The following is a 15,408-nucleotide window of genomic DNA, read 5'->3' on the forward strand; positions in this document are numbered from 1 at the left end:
GTTTTCCCTTTCCCGATTTTCTTTCTCATTTTTATGATAATTTTTCCCTCGTTTTCAATATTTTTTTAAAAAACAAAAAAAAACTCTTAAATTTTAAAATTGTAAATCAGAATTATTATAAAAATGTGTTGATATCTTTTTAAGCATAGGTTAATTACTAATTTGTTATCGAAATGTAATAAATAAGATTAATTTAGAATTTTAAAATTTTAAAAATTATTCTTTTGGATTTTTTTCACATTTTTTTGTCATTCAATTTCCCTTTTTAATTTCGCTCTCTTTTATGACCAAGAATTCCTTTTTTTTTTTTGTCAACTTTTACTTTTTAACTTGAAATAAAAGAAGACGCAACTTTGTCCTCAATTTTTTTTTCAATGGATGATTGAATTTCTAATATTTATTTAAAATAATTTTATTTCTTTAATTTTTTAAAATTTTTAATTCTTATAAGATTGTGACTGCCCTTCTACACATCTACTCTGTTCTAAAAAGATATAAACAGATTTTCTTTTATATAACTAGATAGGTAGACTCTATTTTTATATAACTACTTTCTTTTTAATTAATACTTTTCTGAATAAAAATTTTTAGAATAAATTTACACATTAATCTTTTTAAAAAATTAAAATATATTTATTATAAATAACTAATCTATCTTTTTTTAATATTTATAAATTAATTATCTAATTTTTATATTAATAATTAATATATACATTTTAGTTCAAACTATTAACTTCGTTAAAAAATATTCTAAAATATTATAAAAAATTCTAAAAGAATTTTAAAAGTCTTTCTTTTAATTTAAAAAACTTTACATACTAAATTTTTAAATTTCTTGCAGTTTGTTTAATGTTTACTAATTAAATACTTTTAGTAAAGGGGTAATTAATTTATAAATCCTTATAGTTTTAACCAATTTTGAATTAGGTCTTTATAGTTTTTTCTTTTTATCAGATCCTTATACTTTTACCTGTTTTTAATTAGATTATCGCATTTATTTTTCTTTTTATTAAATCCTTATAATTTCACTAAATTTTTAATAAGGTCCGTGTAGTTTTAATTTTTATTTGTTAATTAAATATTTTTAATTTTTATTTGTTAATTAAATATAAATTTAATTAAATAGATTAATACTGAAATATAAAATATTAATAATTAAAATAAATTAATAATTACATAATAAAAATAAGTAATATAATTAATTAATTCAGGAAAATTTTTTAGAACAATTCTTTTTTTGCTGAAAAAAATAAAATTATTATAATAATTTATTATTTTTAGAATATTATTTTTTATAAATTAAAATTAAATAATATATACTATTTTATATTTATAGAATAATACTATTAGAATTTAAAAAATAAAAAATTCAGGGACTTAATTAAAAATAAGGTGAACTTTTAAGGATTTGATAAAAACAAAAAAAAATGCAATGACCTAATTAAAAACAGATAAAAGTATAAGGACCTGATAAAAAGAAAAAAAACTATAGGGACCTGATTCAAAATTAGTTAAAACTATAAGGACTTGTAGATTAGTAAATTTAGGAAGTTTAAGGAGCGAAACAAAAAGTCTAAGAATATAAAAAGATTAACAATTGCATAATAAATTTTAAAGTATCAATGTGAAAATATATAGATAATTGACTGGCTTTTTTACGTCAAATTGACCAAGTATTACTACTTTTGACTTTGTTTAACAGTTGATATTTATTGATTTTTTTTGGTGGATTATTGATTTAATTTCAAGTTGCATCCGGGTGATAACACACACAGACGCACAGTACTTTCCTCGTCTTTTTCTGCCTTTTTTTGATGAAAAATATTGTCACTCTTCTTAAGATTTATTAAATTATAATTGAGAACTTTTATCTCCCAATTTATATATATTTGTGTAAAACTTTCCGTAAAAATTTATTTTGAAGCATAGAAGATAATTCTTGGCTTATTAATGGTATAGTAATTCATTATTTCCCTTTTTCATTATTTGTTTAAAAATTTATACAACTTAACTTTTTTTATAATTTTTTTTTGTGGAATTATATTTCATTTTGCATTATCTTTCCTTCAGGCAAATTTTTCTTGCATGCTCTCTTCTTTGTGTAAATGAGTTCTTATAATGTTCTGTACAGATCATATTTCTTTGGGGCAACTTATTCTCTTGTACAATCTATTACCATTTACCAATTAATTCTTTAACGGGATTTATCACAAATTTTCCTATTTACGTTCATTCCAATTCATGAGTCGATGTTGGCTTGACGGGAAAGTGATAAACGCTGAAAAAAACAGTTAAATGGGTGCCATCCGGACCGCAACGGAACCCCATGGATTTCCCACCGAAACCTCAAGCCCCCTGGAGTAGCTGAGAGTTAAAAAAATGGCTCAAAATCACTGCCACTTAACGAGCCAAGTCTTCCGCCACTGTATAACTGAAGCAGCCTCAAAGCTCCCCAGAAATGATCCCCGCAAAACCCTAACTAAACCATCTAGGTGATGAATGTTCATAAGCACTAACCCCTAATTCTCAAAGACTGTTCAGAATGATAGATGGTGGTGATCATGCAGCAGCAGCAGAATCCATCTGCACTGGTGCCACAGCTCAACAACGATCCTCAGTCCTCCTCGGCCACCACCACCTCCTCCCTTAGGTCGCCGCCTTCTGCAACACCTCTACCCCAGTCCCAGTTATCTTCCTCACTCCCTCTTGTCGCCCCTCTCTCTGCTCCCCTCCGCCAAACGCATCTGCCATCGCTGCCACCCGATCATGTTATTGGACCAGTGGTGCCCATCTCCGCCACGCACCCTGCTGCTGAGCCGGCTTTGACAGCGCCGCCTGCCTGCCCGTTGCCTAGAGTCCGACTCTCGGATATTGCCCAATACGACGGAGCTCCATGTGGGTCCTATGTCAGAGCAGTGGAAGCACTGTCAGGGTCTTTGATGAGGCATAATGCTGCCTTGATCGAATTGGGCAGCGAGGATACTGCTCTGATGAGATGTGGATTGGAAGGTTCGAGACTGTTTTTTCGGAGCAGGGCCCATCTGGGTGGTGGGAAGGGAAGCCGTGGGGTTCACATGTACAGGGCAGGAAGGTATGGGGGCTATGGGCTCACATGATTCTCTGTTAATATGAGTACCAAATTCGTCATGCTCTGCTCTTCTTTCTTTCTTTCTTATTTTGGCTATAATTATAATGCACTCGGTTGATAGGACCTGAAACATTGGCGTATTGCTTGGTAGATGCATTCAATTCATTGGACTCATCTTAGTGCATTCTTATAATTTTTCTTATGTACCCGAAAGCAGAATTGCATCGCTTATTTTAATTGAAACTTATCCCACCTGTAAACCGTTTTTATTGCTCGCTTTATACCTTGATCACTAGTGTTTTACTGTCCCTGAGTTATGCTTATGTTTTACATATTTTTATCTTTACATGCATCTTTATCTGAAACAGGTAACACCTTTGTTGTTTTGGAACTAGATTTTTTTTCTTTTTCTTTGTTTATTTCATGGCGGAGCGGGGAAGGGAGCGGCAAGTTTCTGATTGTTTAAACTTCATTTGAAGGCTTCGACATCTTTAATTTGGGCTGGATGATGTTTCCTGTCATTGCTATTATCGCTTCTATAATATTTCTGCCCTATCTGTTTTAGGGCTTTGGAAGACTGGGATTCATCCCCCCCATGCATGACTGATATTTTTAGGTGCATGGGAAAGGCAGCTCGTTCTACTTTGTGTGCCATTGCAAGGCATCTTCGTCTTCGAAGCGAGTAAGGATGTTGATTGTGGATCTTCTTTCTAGTTTACACGTATTGCATAAGTATAATATATTTTAATCTTGTATTCACAAATATTTACTTGGTGCAGTGTTTTTAACCATTTGCTTGATGATACCCCATTGCCTGCTAATGAGGTGTCCTCATCAGTTCTTGTTGCAACCTACTCACACGCTTCCTTGCCAAATGGAAAAGGTGCTATTGGAGGCGGTAAGCCAACCCTTAATGGTGAAATTGAGAAGGGTTTGTTGACATTGATATCTTCAGACGCTCCTGGTCTTCAGGTATCTTTTTTTTTTTTTTTTTTAATTCTTAATGTATTTGATGTAGAAGCTGAGAGTTCAGGCGTGTTTGTCTCACCTTAAAAGAATAACCTGCCTGTCTCTTCTAGTTCATCGAGTCATGTGCTGTCAGTTGAATAACCACTAAATATTCTATATTTTTCTTTAGGTTTGTGACCCCAATGGCCGCTGGTATCTGGCAGATTGTGGATCTGGTCCAGGGGAACTTTTGTTGCTCACAGGCAAGGCACTTAGCCAAGCCACTGCAGGGCTTCGTCCTGCCGCATCATATAGAGCTTCTCCTGATTATTTTCTAGGCTCTAACAACGGAGGAAGGTTGAGAATATATTTTTTTAATGCTTTTCTTCTTGTTTTGATATATGAAATTTTTTTAATAAAAATATGATTGTTATAAAATGAAATTTCAAGCAATTTATTTTGGGTTCTTTTTGAGCTTTGTGATTGTAGGACATCTTTTGCGTTTAGGCTCATGCCACAGGGCAATGCTATATTGGACTGTTCTCCAATTGCAGCAGCTGGACATGTTATTCCCCAAAGCTATGTTCCAATATCAGTAAGCCAGTTTATGGATGACCTTTCTGCTGAAGAAGAAGTGATAGGCAGCCGATCTTATCATACTTATGTAAGATGTCTTTCCTAATATCCAGGTTGTGTCTTTTGGGGAGGGCTTGGATATCCATCTAACCCTAATACTTAACAACTTCTCATGTGCCAATTTAGGCTCTCTCTCCTAATAATATCCAGACTGTGTCTTTTGGGGAGGGCTCATTGCCCTACCTGGCTATCCATCAAAACCTAAATCGCTTTACAATTTCTCATATACAAGTTTAGGTTTCTAAAGATTTATAAAGAAACATGAAAAACTCTTTTCCTAACAGCTGGATTGCAATCGATTGAGCTCTGCAGCTTGGACACTTTGCTGAACTGCAGAATTACCTTGCACAAATTTATGCAATTCTGCTGCTGGGTTTCCTCTGAATCAACCATTACTTGTATTGTTGGATTTGTGACTTATTGTAAATATATTATGTGGTTTTAAGCTTGTCAGATTTAGATTGCCTGGTTTGTGCCACTGAAGCCAACTATTTAGATTTTTCCCCCAACATTTCTCCTGCTTATCAGCCAAGCTCTTATGTATCTAGTGGCTTTAATATTTGCATGTACCTTCCTTTCAGTGCAACTTTTCTGCCATTTAAGGTTCAAACTGTGCGTTTTTAACTTACAGGTTGCTGGAAACAATGTGAATAAGGAACAATCATTGAGAAGTGTTCTGTCAGATCCTTTGTCGTAAGTTTAATTTCAAATATTGATTTAGCTGTTTGTTTTTCTATTAAAAAGGACCCTGTTGCATCTAAAAGATTTCTTTCTTTTCTTTTCCCAAGATTACAATAGAAAAACGCATATTTTAGCAGGTACTAAGATCCTTCTGTGTTCTGATGTATCTACTACTTTCCTCTTTTAATTTGTTCACTAGTGGCGCATTCCTTGAAGATGCCATGCTTGTCTCATGTGGGCATTCATTTGGTGGTCTCATGCTAAGGAGAGTCATTGAAACTGTAAGTAGTATATCCATCTCATCATGACCATCAAGTCTTGTTATGGATATAGGTTAAATATTTGCATTAAGAAATAATCGCTCACCGCTTATGAAAGTGGCAGTTATGTTGTGTCCGAAGCATGAGTAGAGCCAAGACAACCTATTACAGACCAATGTTTAATGTTAGAATTTTATGTTCCGGTAAATCTGGTGTTTACCAGATAGTTTTAGACTGATCCCGAGGCTTGGGGGATTATGAAACTCTAGATATCGAAGGCATGTTTATTGTATCAAAGAACAATGGAGGGGTTAATATGGGGAATGGGTTATTGGATTAACATTAGACTTCATGTGGCATGTGTAAAATACTGTGAGCGGATTATAAATTGTTGTATTGATGGCTGATTGGAGGACAAATGGGGGAGTATATGTGTGAGGGATAAACTTTACCAGCCTAAGGTCCCGTCCTTTTTTGGCTTCCATCACACTTTCTGACTAGCCAAGTGACATTTTACTCTACCTATCCAAAAGTACCTGGATATCTTCTCGATTCTCTCAGCTATGCTCATAAGGATTCTGAACAAGGAGAGATAGCAAGTAGGCATCCTGGATAAGGTTGGAAAAGTGACTCAATGACCAAAGAAAGCCAGGCACCCTTCAAATCATTAAGGTCCCGTTTGGTATGAAACATTAAAAATGAAGGATAGGGACTGACTAGAATTAAGAAAAATCATTAAGAAAATACTTAGCATGAGTAATTACTTGTTATATGGGCTTAGACAAACCTATGGAGGTGGGATTAGGGAATACCATCTCCTCCTATGGTATTCTCTGGTCCATGTACATGGTTTTGTCCAATCCCATATAACAAGCAATTTCTCATGCTAAACACTTTTTTAATAGATTTCGATGTTTCATACCAAACAGGACCTAAGTGTCTTTGCTATCATCTAAATCATAGGATCCTAAAAGGGATAAATGAATTATGAGTGCCTCTTCCATAAAGTAAAATGAATAACCAATTAAGTATGGGCCTTCTTTTTATTTTCTGTGAAAAGAAGGGGATGGATTGTGAAACAACACAACCAGCCATCTTAACTATATGGCAGGCAACATATTTTCACTGTTGACTCATAGCAACCTCCGCTCAGAGATTAATTGTAAGTGTAGAGCCTGAAATCACATCATAGACTTGAAACAAGGACTATGCATGCAAGAGGATAGGCAAAGTTTGGTGTAAAAGAGTTTTTTAATGGAATGGAGATGGGAATTGAAAAATTGTGCTGGGTATGCATCATGTAGAGAAGGATATCTTTCTACAAGTGATGGGTGGTAGGACAGAAATAAGAATGGAATTGAGATAAGTATAGTCTAGAAGACTAGAATACACTGCAAAATAGAAACATTAAAAGCACATTCTTTTGTTTGGATGGTTGTAGTTGTAGCCAAGGTTTCTATTTTTTGTGTTGTGTACTTTCCTGTAAGCTGTTGTATGGTAGGTGTTGGTGTTGTGTGTGGATAGTTTTATGTGCCAACCCTTTTTCATATAATATTATTGACTATTTTATCAAAAAAGAAAAAACTTCTAATCCAAGCCTCAAATTTTCTTCTCCCTCTCTCATACGCTGGTCCAACCATTCCAGTAAAGCTAAAAATAGCTAAAAAAATTACGAGTTAAAAAAAATTAAGAGTTAACTGAAGGAGTTCAATGTCGAATATAGCAAAAATGGAGTAGCTTAAGCATCTATCAAAGGAAAATTCTGGCTTTTGCCTTTACATTCCTGGATGAATAGTGAGATCCCATTTCTTCATTAATGGAATCCATTGGCACCCAAATTGATTCTGTTGGAATGGCAGCTGGCACCATTCCATCAAACCAAACTCAATGTTGAGTGCCATTTGTGACTCCATCCTTTCCTTTCACGGACATTGAGCATGACCTTAGTCTTGTTAATAGGTAGAAAGAGAGTAAGGCTCACCAACAAACGACAAGTGCAAAACTTGCTCTTTGGCTTTAACACAAGAACTGGCTTTTACACAACCTGGTGCTCACATTTCTATCGAATGCACAGCTGAAACTATGCACAACAAGGGTATGCAAAAAAGGAGTTGAAGGATCATATCGCCTAACTTCTTGTTGACCCCTTAACTAATATGTTGCCCCACCATTGATAATTATGGAGAGCATGCCAGAATAATGCTTCTTTCGATCTCCAATTAACCTATTTTTAAAAGAATCATCAAAGGAAAACAAATTAATGACAAGCTATTTGGGTGGATGCAAAATTTTAGTAAAAGGATCGAGGTAAATTTACTATCTCTTCTTAAATTGCAATCATAACCATTGGTACTCCTTGGAGCATATTTGTGCGAGGAATCTGAAGGGCAAGATTCCTTATATATCTTGGGAAACAAAATTCCTGGCCTTGAAACCATACACTTTGCTTTGTTATTTAATCTGATGGTAGAACGAGCCCAAACTTTATTAGGCACAGACCAACATAATACTCTTCTTGGCCTGTAAATATTAGCTGAGTTCATTACGCTTCCTGGATCCAGACCCTGTTTTCTCAACTTGAACTGTTGGAATTCCATACGTGCAGTAATTTTCTAGTTAACTTTCATACTTTTTTTTTAAAAAAGAAAAATCCGTATATCTGTTTCCTTATGTTGGTTGTACTTGTTTTGTCTCATCTGTATTACCTTTCTACTATGGAATTGTAACTTTTAGATGGGGGAGACAAGAATCATAATTACAATTATTGTTTCCGTCACAGTCAAGATGTACTCTCTGCAATACAAATATTGAGACCAGTTCTCTGATCCCCAATTTTGGTACCTCCCATTTACTTATTTCCTTATCATCTTTATTCTCATTGTTTATGCAATCTCCACACACTGCTATAGACTCCTTAGTTCTGCTTGGTCATGCTACATCTTTTCTGGTGCAATTTCTTTCTTGTTGCCATTTGACTTCGTTTTGGTTAATTTTAAATTATTCTTGAGATAGACTGATTTCCTCCACAGCTCTAAGAGCAGCTGCCACAGCAGTGAAGCATGAGGATGACCGAAGGTTATTTCATAATGCTGTTCTCCGAAAGCGTCGGAAAGAAATGGGTGATCAAATGGATTCACTGAGAAGAATAAACAGGGTATATCACATGACTAGATTGCAACTGTTGTTATTCTGAATCTTAGCATAGTCTTTGATGGAATATGTGACAAATGTCATTTCTCTTGAAGTTAAGTCTATGTAAGTAAGATAATAAATTTGCATTTGATGAGCGTAAGCATTTTAAAAAGTATGCTTTCTGTTGTATGCAGCCTCCCTTGAATTGCCATGGACCTCTAAAATCATTTTAAAATTGCTACTTTTATTTTCACTTGCATGTTATTGGAGTGGTATTACTGCATGTAATATAAGCATTCATTTACAATTTGGCATGTCTTCTGAATTAACAATTCGTCAATAATTTAGAGATTGACCTTCCAGCTGAGAAACTTAATGCACGTTTACCTTTTTTTCTTTGATCTGAAATGCATATTTACCTCCTTGATTGTTCAGGAAAACGGAGACGTTACTGGTGATGATGGATCCAACCGGGGAGTACAGTATCCTTTTTCGGTAAATGAGAAGGTGATAATTAAGGTGAGGTGTCTATTTTTTAAATTTTTTATGATGTCAATTCTGGATTGTTCACTGGGTCAGTTGATCTGAGACACTGGGTAAACTTCCACCCTCTACAGGGTAATAGGAGAACGCCAGAAAAATTCGTTGGTAAAGAAGCTGTCATTACATCTCAGTGTCTTAATGGCTGGTGAGTTATCTTTTTTTTTTTTTTTTGGTTTTTTTTGGGTAAAAACTGAATTATTGGGGGACAATTTCCTTGTACATATATTGGCAGCGTGTCTTGTGCTTGGGCAACTTTCATTACGATATGTTCAATTAATGGGATGGAAAGTTCTGTTTTTGGCATTCTACGGTTATGTCGCTTGCGGAAGTCAGTGTAAAAGCAGAAGGGAAAAGCAGTCGAAATAACCTAATTCATGGTTTGGAATCCCAGGATAGGACAGGGTATTTAGGTAGGTTCACGCTCATCCGAGGATGTGAATGAGGGCAAGACAGAGTGGGAGAATGAAAAATCAATTGAATTGTTCATATGATTTCCTGTGGGATAATTGAAATTCTTAGTATTCTTGTCAAAGCAAATGTAGCACTTTCCAAGCTTCCAAAATGAAGTTACGTGGTTTTGTTTTTCTTCTTGGGGTCCGGAGAGATCTAGAGTGAAGGGGGAACTCAAATTAACTTATCGTTCATCTACTACTGCTGCTATCATTTGTTGTCGTACTAATATTGCCTTCATGAGGTTGTGCTAAATATTTATTCAGAGACAGCCTTGGCCCACAGGCATTCCTGGCGCCCAGTTAGGAAAGACGGTTTATAGTGACTCGTCAACATGTGCATTCTACATGTTAAACATGCTTTTGAATGTTGCGGTATGTGCCTTTAATGAAAGGTAAGTTGATATAAAATGTCATTCATGCAGGTACTTGCTTAAGATTATTGGAACTGGGGAGAATGTGCGCTTGCAATACCGTTCTCTTAGGAAGCTATTCAACTCGCCAGCGATAGAGGACCAGTCACAGCCAATTCAAAATAGCAGCTCTTAAAATATGTTTCCTCCCCTCTCCTGTGTTCTGTCTTCCTTCTATTCTTAAGCAAGAAAACAAAACTGTGTAGTCGTGTTACCTGATAGTATATATACTGAGTTGATTTTTCCGATTTCTGTTAGCAAGCGTGTAACTAGTGTATCAGAGGAGGTGATTGGCGTGGATGCCTATGCTTGCATTTTTGACATCTTGGCTTACTGTAAAGAGAAGGCAAAGTTGGTTTAGATGGCATGTAAATTATACGTATCCATAACGGAATGGATCATGAATTATATTATTTTCCCCTATAATTGAGTTTTATTGTCATTCTTTTGTTGTGCTTGTATCTGGCTAGCCAGCTTTATCCTGTGACTCTGGTGGAGGTTCAATTTGCTGCATAATCAAACCACTTGATCTTTCTTGGCTGCTGTTTGATGACACCAAGAACCTCTACTCCAAGGATGGTGTCTTATTTTATTTTCATTAGTTTACGGGTCTAGTTTATGATGATGATACCCCTTCTGCGTGTAGGCATATGGGGTTTATTTCTCAATGTGTCAGATGATGCATCCAGTTCCCTCCATGATCATGCAGTGTCAATAAATATCTATCAAAATGAGCTTGGCAAGTGGTGTTTCGACATGTTCTTGATAATAAATCTATGTATCCTGTAGTCTTGTGCGCTTAATTATCCTCTACAACTCTCTTTGCCCCAAGGTTGCGTGAACGGCGTAATGTTAGTCTGTTTTAAGACCAGAGGTGGAATACTGAATTTTTAAATTTTATAAAACCCTTCTAAAACTGTACGATAACATTTCTTAATTATACTGTTAGATTTGTTAATTATCTATCCGCAAATGATTTAAAATTTAAGGAGCTTATCTGCATTTACTTCGAAGTTTAAAGGAATTATATGCATTAAAAAATAAGAACTTGTTTAGTTTGATCCCATCGTTGGGAGCAATGGTAGTCTTATTGGCTTAATGCATTATCAGAGACGATCTGATTTCTCTGCCTTTTTCGTCAAGTCCTCCTTTTTTTGTTTTCGCTTGGATATCAGCCGACTAGAGCTATATTTAAGATTGGGGGCGGAGGCAGTCCCCATTTGTTTATTTTTATAAAATCTTGAAAAGAAAATCAACTCAAATGTTTTTATTTTTATTTTTTTTTCAAAAAGTATATTTTTATTCCTTTAATTTTACATGATATTTTTAGTTTCTTAATTTTAAAAAAATATATTTTTTATTTTTTAACTCTAAAACTATTAGTAAAATATAATAATATTGAGATATTAAGTGTTAATAAAATATTTTTAAATACTAATATATTAAATTTAATTTTAAACAAAAAATGTGACGCATATGGAATCTGAATCTTTCATGGGCTTTTCCTCGCAGACACCTTTCTCGTTACTCGTCCCGCAAGAGGACAGATTGTGGAGTCTATTAGTCTTCCCATTCTTTTCTCTTCGCCCAACCCTCCTTAGCCTTTTGTGCTTCAAACCCCAAACACTTGTCTCCATCGTCTCGTCTAACTAAATTCTGTTCTGTGTCTCTCTGAGTTCTGCGTCCAAGAATTTCTCTAATTGGTACCGTTTATAGATTCTGTAGTTTTTTTATAATTGTTCATTTGGTTTTGTAAATCACAATTCAAGGTTTTTTTTTGCCTCCTTTTTTATTTTAAAATTTTCTTGGTCGCTTATACCTTACGTGACCATAAGAAAATACTGGAACTTTCTGGTGTTGAGACAAATTAATGAATAGCAAATGCTTGGGGGCTAGCTAAAATTTGAATGTAAGCATGGAGGCAGCCTAAGAATGATGGTCCAATTTGCTTTGAAATTGCCAAGGTAACATTTAAAGTTGCAATCTCAACTTGAGGATAGGTCTGAACCTGCACTAGCTTTTTAGTTTTTACTAAGGTAGAAATTATATCTATAGTCCATGGTGATTAAGAAAACCTGTTCATGTAGAATTGTTGGCCTTGTCGGTACAGAAAATGAAAAACCGGTGAGAAGAGTTGTAGTCAGTTTAACTTAATTACTGTGTGCTTTTGTACGCAATTTAGATGCTGATGCTATTTTTGTTTTTATTATCTCCTTGAAATTCTTGCTTTTTTTTTCTTTTTTTTTTTAATATACTATCATTCTGTTTAGAGATAGTTTCCCCTTTCAGAAGTGCTGACTCACTAACCGCTATCATCACCATTGTGTGCAGTATTGTTGTTGTGTTGTATCTTTGTTTTTCCCCTCTTTAAGGTTTGAACTTGGCAAAGGAAATCTTGAATATAATGAGTACTCGGGCACTCAGGGGTGCGTCTGTCCGAAGTCACCGGCGGAGGAAGACAGCTCTGGACTTGGACCTTAACAGGGCCCCGCCTGGTGAAAGTCGGGAGCTGGAGGCACCTTCAACTCAGCTGCGGCCTCAAGGAGTTCGGGCTAGTCTTCAACCGCAGGTTGTACAATCTGCGATGATTGATGTTGAGGCCATTGATGATGATGTTGTTGAATCTACTCCCCGGGCTTTTGCTGAGGTATAACTGACCCCTTTCATGCACTTCATCGCTTTTATACTTCCAGTCTTGATTAAAAATGATCGTTGGGAACTTATTTTATCGGTTCATTTCTCTTTGGTCTTAAGGCTAAAAACAATTCGAGGAGAAATCGCAGCAGGGCTATAGTTGATGTGGATTTAGGTACCATCATCCCTTTCTGCCATCTTGGTGCCTAGTTTGGAAGTGTCATGAGATATTTATTTTGTTTCTTTGTTATGAATCTTGATATTTTGCTAAAACCGGTTTTGAATTTCCTCCACCTTTTCTTTTCAAATTCTGTTGACATGATGGCTGTTGGATGAGTTAGAATATTGCCACCTCGTAAAAATACTACATGGTACTCATCTACTATTGGTAGCTGTCTTAATGTTTTTCTTAATAAGAGAGCACTTTTCAGGCAGGAGAATCACGTCAAGATTACTCGTAGTCTACCCATTGAAATGTTAAATAAGGTCAAAGGTGGTAGGGGTGTTTGCAAATTACGCAAAATTCTTGCTAATCTTCCAAAAGACTAAAACTTTAAGAATGCCTAGAACTTTCGAATGAGGGTTGGAGCAGCCTGCATAGGCTTAAGTGATAACAACAGTTTCTTGGGTCAAAGTCACTGAATACGCAGAATTATTTTATGTAGATTATGACGCACATTCATTGGCTTTTAAATTTGGGGGAATTTCATCTACTTAATCTGATTTACTATCTAATTTGCATTGTTCCGTCTAACATCACACACTTTTCAGTACCTGATACCCACTCGCTTAATGTGAGTTTTGCTACAAACAAGTTGTCTTCATTTATTTTTCCACCTTCATAAGTTTGGTTTGTTTGCTTTCTTCTGACATTGATCTTGTTCCTTCTACTCTACTATTGCATTATATTTCCATATTAATTGTCTAGACATTCCCTATCAGCCACTTGGTGGATGAAGTGGTCAGGTGACTGGTTTGCAGTAGATCAGATCCATTTAAATGATCCTTATGTTTGTTGTTGTTTCATTGCAGGAGCATTCTTTTTCAGAATTTTTTAGAACACTCATATTGAGTCTATGAACAGTTTAATTATAATGTTCATTCAGAGCTCTTGCCCCTAATTATATCTGATTTGCCCTTGCTTAGCTATCAAAGTATGGCAACTGTTTTTTTTTTCTTTTTTTTTTTGGGGGGGGGTGTTTGGGGGAACCCATGTTGCTCAAAATTTCTAATTGACAGGTGCTTCATTTGATTCCCCCCCCCCCCACTTTTCTAATGTAAAGTTGGCCATGTGACTTTTATTCTTCTTGATAGTTGCTAGCATCTACATCTAATTAATGATTATTGCAGAAGATCGGACTAGGGTAACTAATAATAATCGCAACAAACGCAGAAGAGATTCTCCAAGCCAAACAATTATTAAGTGTGATCTTTATATAAACTTGGAAGACAGTAGCGGTTCTATGGTAATAAATTCTCTTGCTACGCATTACATTGCCTTGCATCCTATGCTTCTTTTTTCTTTGATTTGCAAAGCTGGCTGTCTGATATATAATACTCCTCCGGTCCTAAATATAAGACGTACTTTGTTCACCCTTTCAAAATTTATGTTGACACCCTCCCCTTTTTCACGGAGCTTTCATAATTCTGTGCCATTTTTGTAATCTTGTGCCTTAAGCTGCTTTAAGATGTTGGTATCGTGCTGCACTAGCGGCAGGGAATCTGTATTTTAACCCAATGGAATGAAATGTAAATTCTTAGTCGTTGGAATCTTGCCTCTGGCTCAGGCAAATGAAGAAATTATTGATAGCTGACTCTGGATGTGTAGTGGGGTGCAAAATGCTGAATTGAATATTATTTTGCAGAAAAAAAATGTTAGGAAGTCTCCTGAACCACCCAAAGAGCCTGTTTTCAATATGTACGGATCCTTTGGTAGAAGAAATGTCGACAAGGTGTGGTCATATTTTTTGCAAGAGTTGCATTAAGGCTGCAATAAATGCACAGGGCAGATGCCTTACGTGTGGGAAAAAGGTTACTGCAAAAGAGCTATTAAGGGTTTTTCTCCCATCAACTAGTTGAAGGTATGGTCAAAACCGCTGATTATAAAATGATGATTGAAGTGCTCCCTTGTCTTCTTGACTTGATGGATGTGATAACTTGATCAAGAAAAGACTGCCCGCAGTGAATATGTTTGTGGAATTTTTCTGGTGAATTCATTATGGTGATGACCAACGATGGCGTTTCGTCGTACAGCAGGGCGCTGAAGATAATACGTAAGAAATCGAGTTATGAGAATTACCGGAGCCTTGGTGGCTGTGCAGTTAATGAGATGTAATAGTGATTATCAGTAGAACATTGTCTTTTGTTGAAGCAGATGTTTGATCAATTTCAATCATCACATTCGACACATGGAAATGTGTGGTAGCAAGACATGAGATATCTTTTCCAGTTTAGGATTTTTTTCTGGATTTTCTTGTGTGTGACTCTGGTTTTAATAGGCTGACTTAGCGGTTTCTACCTGCGTGCTTGAAAATTAAAAGGAAATTTTATTTTTAGTTCGCTTATAACTTAGTTCTTTATCTTTTCATTTTTTTCATATTATTATCCTTATCATTTTTAAGTTA

At 35.4% G+C, this 15,408-nt stretch overlaps 1 protein-coding gene and 1 pseudogene across 1 annotated transcript; both read left to right on the forward strand.

Moving 5' to 3' along the window:
• Positions 1 to 2,335: 2,335 nt before the first annotated feature.
• On the forward strand, positions 2,336 to 10,609 carry LOC114724697 (uncharacterized). Its single transcript, XM_028911109.1, has 12 exons — positions 2,336 to 3,091; positions 3,654 to 3,770; positions 3,868 to 4,060; positions 4,227 to 4,393; positions 4,526 to 4,700; positions 5,304 to 5,365; positions 5,553 to 5,634; positions 8,393 to 8,450; positions 8,643 to 8,767; positions 9,181 to 9,264; positions 9,363 to 9,433; positions 10,163 to 10,609. Exons 1-12 carry the CDS (start codon positions 2,550 to 2,552, stop codon positions 10,284 to 10,286), a joined length of 1,800 nt encoding a protein of 599 aa, XP_028766942.1. The 5' UTR covers positions 2,336 to 2,549; the 3' UTR covers positions 10,287 to 10,609.
• A 1,722-nt stretch (positions 10,610 to 12,331) lies between these two features.
• LOC114724695 (E3 ubiquitin-protein ligase RNF4-like) lies at positions 12,332 to 15,369 on the forward strand (annotated as a pseudogene).
• Positions 15,370 to 15,408: the final 39 nt, after the last annotated feature.

This window comes from Neltuma alba, unplaced genomic scaffold, assembly GCF_004799145.2.
Source record: "Neltuma alba isolate B1F8T4 unplaced genomic scaffold, ASM479914v2 tig00012196_pilon, whole genome shotgun sequence".
Classification (NCBI taxonomy): domain Eukaryota; kingdom Viridiplantae; phylum Streptophyta; class Magnoliopsida; order Fabales; family Fabaceae; genus Neltuma; species Neltuma alba.